Genomic DNA, 18,235 nt, shown 5'->3' with positions numbered 1-18,235 from the left:
GGTTCCGCCTGAAAAATAAGCCAGAAGAAGTCAGTCGAGCTGGACCAACCTCATCTTCACCCTTGATGGTAACAGGCAGGGTATCCTTTCACCCTTCAGGGCCAGGGGAGAAGTGGGAAGGCCAAGGGTACAAGGGTTCAAACACCTTTAACCCTTAAGAGGCAGTTTCTTGAGTCACAGGGATACGTCTTTCAAACAGCAGCACTGTAGAAAGGGGAGAAACCCAGTTGAGCTCTCTGCTAAAAGGAGGCCACAACTATTAGGTTTCAGTCCAAGGTCCGTCCAGGGGCCACCGCCTGACGGGGCAGTTGGCAGGCAGGGCAGTGGCTGCCTCTTCATTCCCAAATGGGTGGCACCCGGCTGCCAATGCCTTGGAGGTGGAAGGGTGAGGCGCTATGACCTTGCCGTGTCTCCTCTGCAGTCCCACAGGGCCTGCTGCAATGTTCACTTTGCCTGTTCTCCTGGCGCCCAGGAGCAAGGTCACTGGCAGTCAGTCCCAGGCTGGCCCCAAGGGGCTCTATTAGCAACAGCCCTTCTCGGGGTGGACGGCGTTCTGTCCATGGGGTCTTTGTGGAAGTGGCTGCTCCCCACCAGAGCACAGACTCTCAGCTGAGCAGGAACACCAGGTTCCCGTGTGGGGCGGACTCAAGTCTAGCCAGAGCCTGGGAACCTCACACCAGTCTAGCTGCCATCATTGTGTCAGAAGGTGGAGGCCAGGGCTGGGGAGAAACGAAGAACAGGGGTCTCCCAAAGAGCCAGGATGGAGATGAGGAAGGCGGGACACAGTGGCCTCAAGCTAAGGTTGTCAGGGTGCAGGGTCACAGCGCCTCTGTCTCCCTCTTGTCTTGGGGGGGCCTGCTGAGAAGCTCAAACGTGTCTTCCACCACCTGCCACAGGCAGTTGTCCAGCGGAAACTCGTTGTCCACCAGGTTGACCAGGAAGTAGTTGTCGTGGATGTACTGGATGATCATGCGGGAGGGGGACTCCTCCTCATACAGCTTGCCCCACTGCTCAATCCACAGCGCGAAGGCCTCATCCTGCGTGTGTGCACATGCAAGCACATAGGCGCACACACACACACACACACACACACACGGAGTCGCAGGCACACACGCACAGAGGGGCACAGGTACGCACAGACACACACGGAGACACGGCAAACATACAGGAAAGCACAGGTACGCATAATCGCACGTACAGAAACACACACACAGAGACACAGGCACACAGAGAGGCACAGGTACGCACAGTCCCAGACAGACAGACAGATACACAGACACAACAGCCAAGTTACCAGAGCTGCCCCTACGTCGGGGCTCCATGCTCAGCACCCCAAGGGCCTCTGCTGCTGCCCAACAGGATGTATTCCAAAAACTCAGCATAGCCCATTGCCAGTACCACCCCCCTCCCCGGGCGAGAGGTAAAACACCGTGAGTCAGAGTCAGGCTGCTGCCAGCCCTGGGGGTGCAGCCTCTAGCCACCTACCCAGGACCTGGCGACACAGCCCGCACAAGGCTCTGTAGGTGGGCAGGGCAGGCCTGCTCCTGGCCCCCTTACCTTCCAGAACATGAAGCTGACCGGGTCCACCACTGTGGGCTGGATGATCTCTCGGCCAGGGAAGATGCCCCAGGTGACCGCGTTGGGTTGCAGCTCAGGGGCGTTGGTGATATTTTCACCCTGGGGGAGGTGGGCAGGAGCAGACTTGGGGTGCAGACAGCTGCAGTCCTCTCACCTGGAGCACGCACCCCTGTTCCCCTCTCCGCCCCCCAGCTCTGCAGCTCTGTGACCAGCCACAAGCCTGAAAGTCAGAAGTCATCCTGGCCTTTTCTGTCCTCCACCCGAAGTGCCAATCAGCTCCTCTTTCAGTGGTTCTGCTCACTTCCTCTCATGTCTCGCCTGGCCAGGCCTCTCTTTGCTACTTAGACCACCAGGCCTGGGGACTCTTGTCTGCCCAGCCCTGTTATCCACACAGCTGTCCACTGGGACCTGCCCCCAATCAAACACAGGGCCAAGGCTACCTCTTGCCTATAAGGGAAACCTCAAATGCCAAGCATGACAATTGAGACCCCTAAAGACCTGGGCCTGGCTAACACTTCAGCCTCCCTCTGACCCCATTCAGCAAAGAGGCCTTGGCACACCCTCGGCCCTTTCTCTGGATTGCCCTTTACTCCTCATCCTTAAAGATTCAGATTACACAGATCCCTCCCATCACCTCCTCTGACCTCTCAAGTTAGACATCCCTCCCGCATCTCCAGCTTCCTCCGCTGAAGTTCACTGTTACAAAGTGCAGCAGCTTGCGCCCATTCATAATTATCCACTGATGGCCTCCTCGCTAGGCTGGGAGCTCTAGGAGTGAGGCCTGGCTCTGTCTGCTAATCTGCTTGGCATGATGCCTGGCCCAGTTGGGCACTCTGTGATTGCTGAATGGCAGAGTAAATGTGGGGCCCTTGGCCCTGGTGCTCTGGCCCTGCCGGGCGCCCTTTGACCCAGGGCTGGCCTACCTTCACATCCACGATGTGGTAATTCACCCGGAGTTCATACTTCTTCAGCACCTGCAAAAGCGCCTCCACCGTTTCTCGGGAAGTGAAGAACTCTAAGTAGGCCTGCGGGAGGGAGACAGGCACTGTCATATAACCTGCAGGCCTCGCTGGACACCTTCCACGGGCGCTGCTGAGCGAGCTCTGTGCTCTGAAACACTGGACGCTTGTCCTGCTGACCGTGCTGGGGAGACACCCATGAGGACACGTGTGGAAGGATACTTAAGGTGTCGGGATGAACAGCGGCCACTGGCTGGAGTTAGCAAATACATGAATGACAGGGAGGGGAGCAGGTATGTGCAGTTTCTTGGTCTCGACGGGTCTGAGGGCCATCTGGCACCCTTCCATCCAGTGGACAAAGTGTCCACGGAGAAACCATTTCAGAAGCTGTACAGGGGGCCCAGTTTGGCAAGAGAGGCCTGACACACCCTATCCCGTTTGCTGGGTGGAGGGCTTCTCCAGCACTACTTGGCCATCAGGAATTAAGCTGGGTTTATTTATTTAAATTTTGGCCACCATATGGCATGTGGGATCTTAGGTCCCAGACCGAGGGATCTAACCCATCCACCTGCATTGGAAGTGTGGAGTCTTATCACTGGACACCAGGGAACTCCAAAGCTGGGTTTATCTAAATTCACTTGCTATAATACTCATAAAACTGCAAAGTGGGGGCTGTTAGCTCCATTTTATAGATGAGGAAACTTAAGTTCAGGGAAGTTAAGGAACTTGTCTGCACTAACTGTACACAGCAGAGCTGGTATACAAACGCAAGTCTGTCTAACCCCTGAGCCTTCAGGCTTTAGTTTAGAATGTAATTTTGACTCTAGCAGCCCCTGGAGAAAGGGATCCACAAGGAACAGTACTAACAGCTCCCAGTTAGGGGACGTTTCCCACGTGCTAAGCACTTTATGTGCTTTTTTGTGTTTCATTCCCAAAACACCTGGCATATCCCCATTTTACAGAAGGGAAAGTTGAGGCTCAGAGCAGCCAAGTGACCATTCTATCCAGGTCTGTCCGACTCCGAGCCTGAGCTCCCTTCCACTTTGATTTACTGCTGCTCAGAATAAAAAGTCCCCGAGAGGAAGGCCGCTCTGTCTTCAGCCCTGGAGAACCCCTGCATGCAGGTCAAGGGGTGGGTAGCCCTATGGGTCCCTGCCACACCTTCTGGAAGACATAGCCCCCACTGGGGCCCCAGCCCACAATGGGGTCAGAGGACGGCTTCCCGTTGATGTTGGGCTGGGAGTTGATGGTGAGGATGCCCCGCCGGTTCACTCTCAGCAGCTCCTCCTTCATCAGGCTGGTCTCGGCTGCCAGGGGCTCATCATTCCAGGGCAGGCAAGTCACCTGAGAAGGGTGAGCCCAGCTGGAACAACAATCCGACCTGGCGCCCTGGGTCCCTCCCTGTTACAGTCCCCATCAGAGACCTAGCCTGTCTCTCCCTCTGTAAGCCCCTTCCAGGCACCCCACATGGGGACCCCCTGACTCACCTCCTCCCTTGGCCGAGGTGCCACATCCAGACACGGTGACAAGACTCAGGGTAGGGCGTGTGGCCCACAGGATGAGGGACAGTACCCGGGGATCCCACCCCAGCCGCACTCACTTTGTAGCCATTCTGGTTGGGCTCTCCCGAGAGGTAGTGGGCAAAGACTTGAAAGACGCTTTCCTCACTGGTCAGCTCCTCCCCCCACATCTTGAGCAGCTCTTCCTTCGGGGACTTGCTCTTTAGGTAGAAGAGGTAGTAGTCCTTCAGCTCCCCAAAGGCCGGAGAGGAGGAATTGCCCCTGGCGGAGGAGGTGCCCTAGGTCAAGTCATACTCCAGACAATGGCCTCCACCTGCCCCGGGGGCGGTGCATTCCTGTGAATTGTCCGAAAGGCTCCTCCACACTCAGACTCCCTCCTCCTTCGGATAAACAGAACCCCACTCACCAGCGGCCATTGGGGAACTCGTCCCACTCCTGCGTACGGTAAATGTAACTCTTTGGTCTCGAGGCCCAGAAGATGGGCCGGACATCCTCCACCCGGCGCTTGGGGTGGGCACTGAGGGCCCAGGGCAGGGGACGCCTGGGTGAGAATGGAGAAGAAAGGGTCAAGGACTGGACAGAGGGAGGGAGGGAGGCAGCACTGAGCCCAGGTTCTTCCATCGAACTCAAACATCAAGCTGGACAGGCAGTTCTGGCTGAGACTGGAGCTCTAAGACACTAGACACCGCACAACCCTCTGTGCCCCATGGCGGCTGGCACAGCTAGGGTGCGCACATTCTGGGACTTCTGACTTCCTGACCCACCCGACTCTCCTCTGTGGCTCCTGGGCCTGAATTCGGGGCCCCTGGCCTCACCTAGGGTCCTCAATCCAAAGCCCCAGGCGCTTCAGCACCTCGATGGTGGCCACCTCGCGGTTGAGGGTGTAGAAGTGGAGGCCTGGAACCAAGCCACTGGCCAGCAGCTCCTGGCACAGGCTCACGGCCTGCTCGATGCCATAGTTGCGGATGGCAGCATCATTGTCTTTGATGGGCTCGATCACATCCTTGATCTGCTGTGGCACCTCCAGTTTGGATAGTTTCACCAGCTGCCGGAGGGAGTGGTAGCCCTGCCCAAGACATGGGGGCGCTGCAGGGGCCATCTCCCAGCCTGTCTCTCACCCCCCATACTCATCCCCCCACCGGGTCTCCTGGCCCCTGTAATGTGACACAGGGTGACCCAGGACAGTCAGGCCATACAGCAAAGCACCCTTGCCTACTTCAGCTTTTTCTACTCTGCAGATGAGAGTAGCTGCCCCCAACATCCCTCGGGCTTCCCTGGTGGCTTAAGTGGTAAAGAATCTGCCTGTAACGAGGGAGATCCAGATTCGATCCCGGGGTTGGGAAGATCCCCTCGAGAAAGGAATGGCAACCCACTCCAGTATTCTTGCCTGGAGAATGCCATGGACAGAGGTGCTGGACGGGCTACAGTTCATGGGGTCACAGAGAGTCAGACATGACTAACACTTTCATACTTCATAGCATCTCAGCCACAGGCCTGAGGCAGCCCTTTGGCCCCTAGATGGATCTATTGATAGCACGGTGGTCATTTAAGCCAGTGGTTCCCAAGCCTCACCAATCACCAGAATCGCCCACCACATTTAAGAAGTAATGGACAGATTCCCAAGCCCCACCTCAGATCTACTGAACCAGAACTTCAAGGCATGAGGTCTGGAAATCTATCCTTTGAAAAAGCTCATTAAATGATACTGGTGACAGTGAAGTTTGGAAACCATTAACCAAAATTTATAACGAGAGTAATAACCCCTTTCAATGACACTTATCAGCAAGCCTCTCCAACAGATACTATTGCTATTTGAGAAGACATCAGGGGTCTGAAGTGGCTAGAAAGATAGCATTTTGCAAAGACTGAGCATCCGTTTAATGAAAATCTAATAAGCATCAGAAAGAACTTGAGCCTGAACTTCACCCCAGAGCCCTGGCTGAGGGGGAAGTGCTAGGATGAGCAGGGACAGTGGTGGGAGTCCATTAGCCCTCCTGGGACCCTCACCTGAATTGGGAAGATGCCGGGGAGGATGGGGCAGGTAATGCCTATCTCGGAGCAAGCCTTCACAAAGCGGAAGAATGTTTCAGCCTCAAAGAATAGCTGGGTGATGATGAAGTCGGCTCCTGCAGCCACCTTCTCCTTCAGGTGCTTCAGATCAGCCTCAAAGCTCTCTCCTTCAGGGTGGCCTTTGGGGTAACCTGCCAACAGGGATACCATAGAAAGAGGCTGGCTCCACCCGCTCAAGGTGAGTGATGAAGAAACCAGAGAGCCGGCAGTGGACAGCTCCGGACCCATACCTTCTAGCCTCTCAGCACGGACAGGCTGAAGTGGTGACCGCTGCACTGCTCAGATGGGCCCCTCGCCCAGAAGGTGACCCTCGGTGAGAGCTGGATTAGAGTCAGCACCGCTCCCAAGAGTGGGGGTGGACTGCCCTCAAATTCCCACACTGTCCTGCTTCATGGTCCATGCAGTCAGGCCAAGCTGACCTGGATTTGGTGGCCACAGAAAAGAGAAAATGCTACATTCACACTGGCTGGGCAGCTTGGGAGGATGGGCTTGACTCTAGGTACCGGATGAAAACGGTGCTTTGAATTTCACATCAAAATCACTCAGTGGTTCCACACAGTACAGTCAGAACCATGTTACACAAGGAAGAAGTTAAGAGAGTGGAGGTTCTGCTTGAAGAAAAGAATGGAGAGAACATGATAATTATTCCTAAATGCCCACAGGTCTGTCACCGGGAAAACAGAGTTCCTTATTCGCTACATCTTGTGCTGCTTCTGATGGCAGAACTAGAATCAGTTTCAGAGAGCTGACTGACAGTGGAAAGAGCAGCCCCACAAAAGAACAAACTCCCAGAGTGTGCAAACGTGGGGGTGGAGGGGGGGCCGGGGTGCGGCTGGCGGGGCGGGGCACAGATGTCCACATCCTGTGATGGCAGGGATGTCTGGGAGGCGGAGCCAGACCTCCCCAAGGCACATCTAGATCCAGGAACAGTATACCTCACCCCACCCCACTTCCCCAGAGGACTAAACTCACTAGTGCCTTTGCCTGCACTGAAAGACTCGAGGACCTAATGAACTACAAGCAGAGCACTGGCTTCTTCAGCCTGAGGCCAGGGCAGGACCCTAAGGAAGTCACAGACCTGAACCCATGCTGTTGGACAGCCAGGCTGCTTTGCTGTGACAAGGCAGTTTCATTCTTAAGAAAGCCCGAGTCATCAAAAATGGATAGAAGAACTACTGTTCCAGGGATAAGGGGGTGGGAAGATTAAACACCAGACTGCTACACTTTCAATAACAAGGCTATTTTTCCAGCAGGAATTTCAGAAACAGAGGTTTTAACAGCCAAAACTCTAGAAAACCTCAACGGCACCCAAGAGATCTAGCCGTTGCTGACGTTTGGGTTTTGCTACGTTCTTATTCTATGGTGGCCAGCTGGGTGCTTCCTAATCCACCCGTCCACTTTCTCATCCACTTCACCATGAGCAAGGCACCAAACCGCTCGGCAACTGTACACTCACAGCTCTGCTGGTTTCTACTTGTGACCATCCAATGCCCACCACATGTGGGCACATTCCCCAATCAACCATCTCGTGGCCCCGTGAGCAAGGACACTTGAATTCCCAATTTCTCATCAGGGCCTCCCACACTCATCCACCTCAACACCCTATTCCTAACACTGAGTGGACCTGTACACTGGGGGCCTGGGGACACAGCCCAAAGCCCTCACAAGAAGTAATTTCCTTGAAGTCACATGGCTTACTTTTTAAAGTTCAGATCACTCCGATGTTCTACTCCATCACATAACTGGGTTCGTTTTAATAAGAGTGATATAATTTTCTCCAAAATATTTGAAAAAATCATCATGCCAAGATGATGCATCAAACGAATCCCTGGACTTCCAGTGTGTCTGGCACATACTGCCTCATCATACTTAAGTCCCTATTCAAGAAGCTTAAGGCCCAGACCCCAAGAGTGAGGGCAAGAGGGAAGGCCATGCCCTTTCTAGCAGGTAAACCTCACCTCCCGGCTGTAGCTAAAGAAACTAGAGTTGAAACTAGAGTTCTCTCTCCTGAGATCTGGATTTATCACTGAGGCCTGAAGGTCCATCTTGGCTACACCCAGGAGCAAGAAGTGGGTCACATGTGTACCATACATATCAGAGACAGGGTAAGTGTACATATCAGATCTACTGGGTGAAGCATGGAGCACTGGAAGGCCGAGATGGGGCTCTGTGGCCCCAGAGAGGATGAGGGAGGGCTGTGGATTCCAGGGCTTAGTGAGGTCTGATGCCATTCCCTGACCTTATTCTGAGATTCCCTGCCCTCGGAACCTTAATATCTCTCTTTTGTTTGAGAAGGAATAGAGCTGGGGAACAGGCTAATAGCAAGAGAAGGCAGAGGAACAAAACTTTACAATTTGAAGGGATACAGGGTGGGGGGAAATCATTGGTTCTGATTCGTGTTCACCTTGAGTAAATAAAACCTCATTTTGAAACTGTTCACACCTCCCTAATACAGTTAAAAATAACGTGGCCCTTTTCCCTTTCACATGAAAACACAACATCCTTTTTTCATCAGGTCAAGAACACATACATATCTTCCTTGGAAGTCTGGGTGGTTAGATTTTGGCCACCAGGAGTTGAAGAAGAAGGGGAGAGGAAGGGGCTCCCAATGGTGGGCACAGGTGTAAGGACAGAAGAGCCCTGGCCATACGACACTGGCTTATGCTACATGAACGGAAAATCAAGTTCAGTTTTGGTACTTTTCATTCCACTGTACTCAGTTGTATAGTACTTCCAAATTCAAAATGAAAAGAAAAGTTGCTCTGTATCAAGACATCTGAGCGACATTACATTTTTAAAAATGGACGGAGGACTTCCCTGGTGGTCCAGTGGTTAAGAATCTGCCTGCCAATGCAGGGGACGCAGGTTCAATCCCTGGTCTGGGAAGATCCCACATGCTGTGGGGCAACTAAGCCCGAGCACCACAGCTACTGAGCCCACGTGCGCTAGAGCCCACGCTCCACCACGGGAGAAGCCACTGCAGTGAGAAGCCCGAGCGCCACAACTAGAGAGTAGGCACCACTCACCGCAACTAGAGAAAGCCCTCGTGTAGCAGTGAAGACCCAGCACAGCCAAAAAGAAATGAATGTTTTTTAAAAATAAAACTGTAAAAAAAAAATTAGGGGACGGTGACACTCCCAGGAGTGTGATGTAGGAGAGGAGGAGGAAACGCAGAAGACGTGGCCTGTCCAAGCCACCTCTGCACTCCATCACTCCATTCCATCACAGCACAGGCCTCCCGCCACGGTGCAGGCAGGCCCCGGGGTGCAGTGAACCTTCCGGGTCCTCACCTGTGCCTCTCCTTCCTTCCTCTCTCAGGCCCCACCCACTGGGATGCCCCAGCCCCTCACCTGCCACACAGACGTCAAAGTAGTCACCAAACTCGTTTCGGATGTGCTTCACCAAGTCCGTAGCATAGTTGAAGCCTCCTTCCTCCTCTTCCCATTGGTCACCTATGGGGTCTGCAGGGTTGGAGGTCACAGTGCTGGGTCTCACCCCACCTCCAGGAACCTCTCTGTTCCTTCTTCCCACGCCCACACCCAGGGCCAACAGAATCTCGAAGGCAGAGCCTTCCTATTGCTGAACTTGGTGTCTGCGCTTTCCACTGTAGCACTTGGTAACAGTAGGAAGGACGACAGCAGCCAAGCCAGCAAACAGTCGCCAGGCACAGATGCAGGCAGTGGCTGGCAGAGAACAGCTGCCGCTCTGCATTCAGCCTGGAGCATCTGAGATCCCCCCCACCTGCTCACACCTAGGTGTGTCCAGGCACCTCGCCCAAGCCCACTGCTCGCTCTCCCACTCCCTGGGAACTCTTGCCTCCTGGGAGAAGCTTCCACTCATCTCAGGTGAGACATGGTCTTTGGGGATAGGGAACATGAGGCCACAAGGACCCACCCAGCAGACTGCCGCTTCCCACACTTGTGTGCCCCAATGACAGCCGGGGCCAGAGGCATAATCAGCTACTCTCACTCCTGGGACACAGGTCAGAGCGGAACTCTGTGACTGGGTCAAAAGCTGGGAGCAGGAAGGGATCGATTCAGTGGTGTACATCACAACAGTGGGTTATCAGGCACCGGCCGCGGTCCTGACTGAATTCCTACTGGGAGGTCAAAAGGTCAAAAAGTGGCTCCATCTGTGTGTCGCCCGTGGTCCTCTTGACCCACACCTACTAATGCTACTGGCAGGGATGGGACCCGGTGACAAGAAAAGAACCATTGCAGGGACAGAAGAGGTCCTCCAGAAAGCAAGACCCCAGAGAGCAGGCCGCTGGCTCCACACCTCCCCTCAGCGCCAGGATGTTCTTCAGGCCCAGCTGCTTGGCTTTGTTCAGGTGGCCCGTGATCTCTTCACGGCTCTGATGGCAGCAGGTCATGTGCAGGATTGTCTCGAGGCCGCAGTAGTTCACGGCAGTGCTGGCAATCACCATGGACGAGGTCTCCTTGTCGGAGCCAGGATCCCCGGCTGGGTGCCAGGTCACGTCTACAAAGAGGGGGCCACCCGCTCCCATCCGGTCAAACCTGTAGGGAATTTCTTTCTGAGGAGGGGCTCCTGGGGGTGCACCACCCGTCACCACCTTCCCATGGGGTCTTGGACTTAGAGAAGCCTCACCTGCAGGTTGGCATCAGACTGACCTGCATTCACATCCTGGCTCTGCTACTCACCAACTGTGCGATCTTGGGAGAATTATTTAAACTCTCTGTGCCTCAGTTTTCTCATTTCTACAATGTGGCAGGGCACAGTGCCTACTTCTTAATAACATTCTGAGGATATCATGACAGATGGCTCCACAACTCAAGAACAGTGCCAGGTACGCAGTGAACAAGCAATCAGTGTGCTGCAATTATGATTACTCTTATTGCGAAGATAACAACAATAAAGCCATTTTCTGTGAGAGCAGCACTTTGGACTTCTCAAAGTGCTTGCACATTTACCATCTTGGGTGAATTAAGACATTTTGATGGATAAGGGTTCAGGGCACTCCTCAGAGTGGCAAGCAAGGCCTTATTCTAGGGAAAAAGAGGGTCAGCAGACACAAGTTTCTTCCATGCTACCTGCCTCCACCACTCCCCAGCCCCCCACCACTGCCCAGTCCTGGCAGCAGCCAAGAGTCCTGCAGAGCACGGCCACATTACCAGGACTAGTATCAAGAGCCACATGGATATGCTGTGTTATAAGCTGTGAAAAAGTGAAAGTGTTAGTCGCTCAGTTGTGTCCAACTCTTTGTGACCCCATGAACTGTAGCCTGCCAGGCTCCTCTGTTCATGGAATTCTCTAAGAATACTTGAGTGGGTAGCCATTCCCTTCTCCAGGGGATCGTCCTGACCCCAGGATCGAACCCGGATCTCCTGCACTGCAGGCAGATTATCTACCATCTGAACCACCAAGGAAGCCCATTATAAGCTGTGGTGCATTTGCACATTTTTGTGCCTTCAAATTTCACAACCATGGGAATGACACATAAGAGCAAGCAATACAAAGCATAAACTTTAAAAAAAGAACTGCTATTCATAAAGCGCTAATGCAATCCAGTTGGCATTTCTCGATTTCAAGGGCATAATCCAAATGCCAAACTTGCTAAAAATGTTCTCCAAGCCACTGTTTTTCAACTTTCTAAACTCTACTCATGATCTAGCCACAAACTCCATCAAAGAATGTTGTCTGGGAGAACGAACATTTTTAACTCCTGGAAGACTGCGAATAAAAATTCCACGTGCCTGGAGAGACTTTTACAGACCCGAAAGTGGCAAGCTGTGTATCAAAGCATCTCTCCGGGCTTGTCTTCTTTCCACCCCTTGGAGCTACCATTTTTCTGCTGGGTCAAAGTGCAGCCCAGCCGCAGGGCACAGTTCACCTATTCACCTTGCCTCCATTCCCAGCCTGTACTCCTTATCTTACACCAACTCACCTGGAGATGAGATTGACAGCACCCTGGGCAGTTCGGGGAGGGAAGAACTCTAGGGAGAACCACTTGTCTCCAGAGTCCATCCTCCGCTTCATCTTCTCCCGGAGTCTCTCGCATCGCTCGGGGTCCAACCCCGGCGTGGAGCACCTTGAACTGTCCTTGGAGCTCTCGCTGCCGCTGCTGCTGCCCTCCCAGCGGGGGCCGGGGCTGCCGTTCCCTCTGGGTTCGTTCACCATGGCCGAGTTCCTGCTGCACGGGGCGAGGGCAGGGGGCGTTAGACGGCGGGGCAGGTGGCTGAGCCCCAACGTGGCAGGGTCAGGTGAGAGATGCAGCGTTTTCACGCAGGAAGAAGGCTGGTGAGGGTCTGGGTGACAAGGCCCCCACCCAGAGACTCCGCAGTAAGGACTGTCTGCGCTGCCTCGCTCCAAGCTTGGCCCTCCACTGCTGCCTGACTCCAGGGACGTCAGCCCGAACCCGGCACATGCTCCTCAGCCCCTGGGTCCTCTGTGACCGCTACCTGATGGAGGGTGGCACTGAGAGCCTTCCGCTGCCAGCCTCCGAAGCTCGCATTCCCAGGGAGGGGCAGCAGTGCCCCACTGGGAAGACCTTGGGTTTTGGGCAGTCCATCTCCGCCAGGGTAAACTTAGACCCCGGACCTCTGAGTTCCTGAGAAACGAGGAACCTTCCCCAGCGGGTGTGCCTGACTGGGCGGAGCCATGACAAAGGAAGAGCTTAAAGCTGTGGCTGGGGCCAGCGCAAGGGGGCGGGCGCAGGATTCCAGGCGAGAGGGAGGGCTGAGGCACTAAGCCGTTGAAGATGGATAGAAGGAGGGGGACATGGGGCTGCAGACCGCAGCGTTTGGGTGGAGATGAGGTCAACAGATGTTCGGGGCGACTGCAGCACTTGCCAAGAAGGAACAGTTCAGCCCTGGAAACATCTCCTGGGACTGGGAACAGTTTGTGTGCACGCAGGATGGAAGGGCTTAGGGCTTGACGAAGCTGCCAGCTTTCTCCCAAGTTTGTGCTTCTCTGACAAGTCCATGTCATGGGTTGCTAAGTCACTTCAGTCGTGTCCAACTCTGTGCGACCCCATAGACGGCAGCCCACCAAGCTCCCCCATCCCTGGGATTCTCCAGGCAAGAATACTGGAGTGGGTTGCTATTTCCTTCTCCAATGCATGAAAGTGAAAAGTGAAAGTGAAGTCGCTCAGTCGTCTCCGACTCTTAGCGACCCCATGGACTGCAGCCTACCAGGCTCCTCTGTCCATGGGATTTGCCAGGCAAGAGTACTGGAGTAGGTTGCCATGGATTGGCTGGGTTCCAAAAGTAGCCAGATCCAAGCTCTGTAAGGGCATAGATTTATGTCCAACTTGGAACAAAGACTGTCCAGTCTGTGCATGCCTTCCAAGCTGTTGTCCTTACACACATCAGTGAAGTCAGTTCAAGAAACTGCACAGCCACCATAGCTGAAGCCCTGAACCATGGCAACCACAGGCAGGCCAGGCTGACAGATGGCACAGGGCCATGGGGCAGTTTGGTGCGGAACATGGGACACACTACTCATATAACGCAAAAGTATCCAGTGTGTGGCAACGCGGAACATTACAGGAACAACCAGGCCAAGATCATGTGTTTCAGGGAATGCCTACTGCCAAGCCCATGTTCTTAACTAGTTTGGGGTCCTAGACTCATGAGAAACTGATGAGATCCAATACTCCTCTACCCTAAAACATACACAAGTGTCCTTGGTACATGCAGGGTCAAGGAGTTGACTCCAGACTATGCTTTCCATCCTGAGGGATGCCCATTTTGATTCTGACCTAAAGCTCTAGTTTCTCTGAAAGGGATGAACACGAAGAGTAAGAAAGGGGAGTGTGTCAAGATCAGCCGAGTCTGGCCTCTCCTCAGAAAGCAAGCGAGTGAGTGCATCGTTAATCATCTGCTGGACCAAAACAGGAGCGGGGGAAGAGGCTGAACTGCCTACAAACTAACTGCTCCTTCATTTGTTCATGAAGACTTCTTAGCTCTGACCAGGCACTAAACTCGTTTCAGCATTTTTTCACTTAATCCATTTTAAGTTAGGACCCCAAAGGACCCTTTTGCAGCTGTGGATTCACATGTTTATCTCCCCTCTTCCCAGTTCCCTGAGACCAGAGCCAAGTATTCTGCCTACGGTATCCCAATGCCTGGCATCCGGTAGTAACAACTGGCACTCACTGGGCACCAACAGGCCAGGCACTGTTACACCGTTCTCAGAACAACCCTCCACCAATGGATGTGCGTGCTCAGTCAGTCAGTGTGTACAACTCTTTTTGACTCCATGTAGCCTGCCAGACTCCCCTGTCCATGGGATTTCCCAGGTAAGAATACTGAATTGGGTTGTCCTTTCCTTCCCTAGGGGATCTTCCGGACCCAGGGATCGCACCGGTGTCTCCTGCCTCTCCAGCACTGGCAGGCGGATCCTTTACCACTCAGCCACCTGGGAAGCCCCTCTGCCATTTGATGAGCACTTACTTAATCGGTGCCAGGCACCCGCAACAGTGGAGAAATACTGGAGTCCACCACTCTTAGAGGGGCCCGGGTGGGCACTTGTGTGCAGCCCGATGCAGTGGGCGTCGGGGACAGCAGTGCCAGCGGCCCTCGGCTCTTCTCAAGGTGTTCAGCCACTCTGGCACGCTGCGAACAGAATCACCGCGTCACTGGGTCACGGGTGGGGGCGGGAACCAAGGCCCAAGTCCGGTCCCAGGGCACTGGGTCACCACCCCACCTCAGGGCCGCTTCAGCCCTTAAGTCCCTCCGTCCAGGTTGGGGGCCGAAACTGATTCTCTGCTCCAGGGTTGGGGGGTCGCAAGGCAGTCAGTGGGGGCTACATTAGTCTCACCGAGGGCGCGCGCGCAGAGGGGGCTGGCCAGCCTCCACCGCTCCCCGCACCGCCCCCCCCCCGCAAGAGCCCGCCCCCCGGTGGGTGGCCCCCAAGGCCCGGGTCTCCCCTGCGGGCGACGTATGCCTCGCCGTCACTCACCCTCTGGTCACTGATGACTCAGAACTAGCGGCCTCCGCAGCGGTGTGGCGGCTAATGAGGCTCCGGCGGAGGGGGCGGGGCTCGGGAGGAGGCGAGGCGCGGGTGTCAGGTTGCTAAGGGAGGCGGGAGCAGAGGACGGAAACCGCCCTCGCGGACGCCCGGAAGCCCCGCCCCCAACATGGCCGCGCCCAGAAGTCTCGTTGGAAGCCGGCCCTCCGCCGTCATGTGACGCGAGCCCTCGCCCCACCCGTCTGCAGCCACTCCCCGTCTCCATCCTCAAGCTCGAGAGGGCCACGTGACACTCCCGGGACCAGTCACGTGAGGCGCGGATCCTGGGTGGGAGGGGGGTTGGCAGAGGGGTCCAGAGTGGCAGTAAAGGAGGAAGATGGCGGGATGCAGGGGGTCCCTGTGCTGCTGCTGCAGGTGGTGTTGCTGCTGCGGTGACCGTGAGACCCGCACCCCGGAGGAGCTGGTAAGGAGCGGGTGGAGTCGGGCTGGGGAGGGGGCGGTTGCTAAGGGACTGCAAGAGGCGTTGCCGGGGGTGGGGCCGGGTCGAGCTAGGCCCGCAGGTGGCCGCGGGTGGGGCCTGGGCTCCTCACGCCGGGCTCTCGAAGCATCTGCACGACTTCACGTGCCCAAGTCTGGGGTCTTTTCTCATAAGCCCTCCCTGGAATCTGAGGGAAGATCTAGGCCAGCTCCAGTCAATCTCATCCATATTAATTTTTTAGTTTCCACCTAAAAGGAGTTTTGAATGAAACGAGCATTTTCAGAATGAGCCCCTTCACTGGACTTTGCATATCATGCCGCTGGCTTAGTTTTTCCAGCGCTCTGTCACTGTATCCTTCACCCTTTCTGGGTCACTGATAATCCAGCTTCCCTCTGCAAAGCACCCTGGGAAAACTTGAGTTGTATCCTCAGAGTTGACAAGTCTCTCCTGATGTAAGACTCCACGTGTTGTCAGAAGGAACCTGAATTCTTTCCCTCTTAAGCTGGCAGGTGACATCTTTGAAGTGTCCTGAAGATGAGTGGTGATTTGAAGAATGTATGGTAGGCGTGAAGAGCTCAGCTGATGACTGTATACCCTCACCACATCACCCCCATCCCAAAATGTTTTTGTTTGTTTGTTTTAGGTGTTCCCATTTGATGATAATGGCTACAGAGGATTTAGAAATTAGTAGCTGGTTTCAGCAAATCCTTCTGTCTCTTTCCACTTTTAAAAACATTGAAAGGGTCTCCCTGCTCTGTATTTGGTTTTCTAGACCATCCTTGGAGAAACACAGGAGGAGGAGGATGAGATCCTTCCAAGGAAAGACTATGAGGTAAGATTCTTAGATGCTGTCTGGGTAACAGAAGAAGTGAATGACCAGCTCACTTCAGACTTAAGCATTGGGATTCCAACCAGAGATGCTCTGTGACCTTCTCTCCCAGGGAGTGAGTAGGTAAGAGATAACTTCTTTGTCAGAATGGGCTGTTTAAGAAGCCCTTTTTTCACCTTAGCTTCAAAGCAGGGTCTGAGTGTGTCTCCAGGCTTTCATCAGTCTATTGCACCTTAACCTGGTTAGAGCATGTGTTTGCCATTAGACTGTTTGCTTTTGTAACTTGTAGAGACCCAGAGTCAAAGCCACTGACAGCATTTGCTTGTAAACATGTGTGAGCCAGGAAGCCTTGCTTTTCTTCTAAGAGAACTGAGTTTTCAGATGATTGTTTCCTGCCCAAGCAGCTTCTCTCGGAATTGTCAGTTCTTGGTTATAGTTCCTGACTTCATGCACGGGACTCAGAGAGAGAGAGTGTGTGTGTGTGTTTTGTGTGGTGGGGAGCAGTAGGGCCAGTGCTGCTGCTGCTGCTAAGTCGCTGCAGTCATGTCCGACTCTGTGCGACCCCATAGACGGCAGCCCACCAGGCTGCCCTGTCCCTGGGATTCTCTAGGCGAGAACACTGGAGTGGGTTGCCATTTCCTTCTCCAGTGCATGAAAGTGAAAAGTGAAAGTGAAGTCGCTCAGTCATGTCTGACTCTTAGCGACCCCATTGACCGCAGCCTACCAGGCTCCTCCATCCATGGGATTTTCCAGGCAAGAGTACTGGAGTGGGGTGCCATTGCCTTCTCCGAAGGCCAGTGCTGCTAGAGTATACCTTTTATTATTTAGTCAGCTTATAGTGACATTTCTGTGACTTTTGAAATGGCAAAAACAAGCCATGGTTGTGATAGAGGATTTTCATATGATTTGCAAAAAGAAGCTAGGGAAAAATCTACAATCCTGTTCATGAAAAGATGACTGTTCATTTTATTAAACGTCCTTTTCCGTGCCTTCTTTTAAATAACAAAGTGAAATTTTACTAAATACACTATTTTAACATGGTTTTCCCTCCCAGTTGATAACAAATTTTTGTTTATCAATAGATACTTTTCTGTAATTCATTTTTAAATGGGGAAATAGTATTTCATTATCTATGAAATAAGATAATGTTTTTTATCTGTCTTTTCTGTGTTATGAATTGCATGGTGGTGACCATCCTTTCTTGTTTATCTTTAATTGCTTTCTTAGAACTAATTCCCAAAGTGAGATTAATCGTGTCTATACTTAATGACTTAAAAAAAAAATAATACCATGTACTTTAAAAATTCAATATTCTAGAGCAGTAACATACCCAGACTAATTTTCTTTCTAATATCTTATGTACTCTTGCTGTAGAATTTAGTGTATCTATTATGATTAGTAGCTTCTCATGGAACTTTTTTTAAGTTCCATGAGAAGCTACAGATCATAAATGTAGACAAATGGGCAGAATAGTACACTGAAAACCCCCTGTACTCGTCACACAGCATCGTTCAGTCGTGCCTGACCGTGTTGCATGTGTGTGCCCATCCGCTTCACCGGTCCCCTATTATCTTGAAGGAAAGTCTATGCATCATATCATTTCACCCATAAATAATTCAGTTCGAGTCTCTAGTGGGTAAGGACACTTTTTTTCCTATCATAAGCCAGTGCCATTTTCACACCTGAGAAATTCACAGTAAGTCCTTGATGTCAAACAACCAGTGTTTGGGTTTTCTAGTTGTCTTATAAATGTCATAAGTACTTTTTCATAGTTTGTTTGAGTTGGGTTCCAAGTAAGGTCCTAACCTTGCACTTGATACATCTTTTAAGTCAAATAGGTTTGAGATGAAGTAGATTCCACCTTCATCTT

The 18,235-nt window shown here is 53.1% G+C and overlaps 2 protein-coding genes and 1 non-coding gene across 8 annotated transcripts in view; 1 reads left to right on the top strand and 2 right to left on the bottom strand.

The window, feature by feature from the left end:
- Positions 1 to 34: 34 nt before the first annotated feature.
- MTHFR (methylenetetrahydrofolate reductase) lies at positions 35 to 15,075 on the bottom strand. Of its 3 annotated transcripts, NM_001011685.2 has the most exons (13): positions 15,050 to 15,075; positions 14,542 to 14,703; positions 12,033 to 12,278; positions 10,406 to 10,644; positions 9,478 to 9,588; positions 6,065 to 6,258; positions 4,873 to 5,123; positions 4,464 to 4,598; positions 4,138 to 4,318; positions 3,699 to 3,881; positions 2,502 to 2,603; positions 1,558 to 1,677; positions 35 to 1,037 (listed from the first exon to the last, which is right to left on the bottom strand). In NM_001011685.2, exons 3-13 carry the CDS (start codon positions 12,263 to 12,265, stop codon positions 819 to 821), a joined length of 1,968 nt encoding a protein of 655 aa, NP_001011685.2. In that variant the 5' UTR covers positions 12,266 to 12,278; positions 14,542 to 14,703; positions 15,050 to 15,075; the 3' UTR covers positions 35 to 818. The 3 variants fall into 3 exon arrangements, with proteins under 3 accessions (NP_001011685.2, XP_005216989.1, XP_024831848.1); XM_005216932.5 differs by lacking the exons at positions 14,542 to 14,703; positions 15,050 to 15,075 and adding an exon at positions 12,547 to 12,739; XM_024976080.2 differs by lacking the exons at positions 4,873 to 5,123; positions 14,542 to 14,703; positions 15,050 to 15,075 and adding an exon at positions 12,547 to 12,739 and having other exon boundaries at positions 4,138 to 4,257.
- On the bottom strand, positions 9,712 to 9,771 carry MIR12050 (microRNA mir-12050). Its single transcript, NR_162422.1, has one exon. It is a non-coding gene; the product is annotated as a microRNA mir-12050 (primary transcript).
- A 327-nt stretch (positions 15,076 to 15,402) lies between the features above and the next one.
- Positions 15,403 to 18,235, top strand: part of CLCN6 (chloride voltage-gated channel 6) — a 30,816-nt gene continuing 27,983 nt past the window's right edge. For 3 of the 4 annotated variants that reach the window (XR_001502066.3, XM_059875397.1, XM_059875398.1), the window contains exons 1-2: positions 15,403 to 15,521; positions 16,309 to 16,368. Coding sequence is in view for 3 of the 4 variants with exons in the window: in XM_059875397.1 (XP_059731380.1) it covers positions 15,435 to 15,521; positions 16,309 to 16,368 (147 nt within the window). In the remaining variant the exon portion in view is untranslated. The remainder of the gene's footprint in view (positions 15,522 to 16,308; positions 16,369 to 18,235) is intronic. The other variant, NM_001205870.1, reaches the window with a different exon arrangement.

The sequence above is a fragment of the Bos taurus genome, chromosome 16, assembly GCF_002263795.3.
Source record: "Bos taurus isolate L1 Dominette 01449 registration number 42190680 breed Hereford chromosome 16, ARS-UCD2.0, whole genome shotgun sequence".
Lineage (NCBI taxonomy): Eukaryota > Metazoa > Chordata > Mammalia > Artiodactyla > Bovidae > Bos > Bos taurus.
The sequence above is the reverse complement of the archived record's forward strand: the minus strand, read 5'-3'. Positions and strand labels throughout refer to the sequence as shown.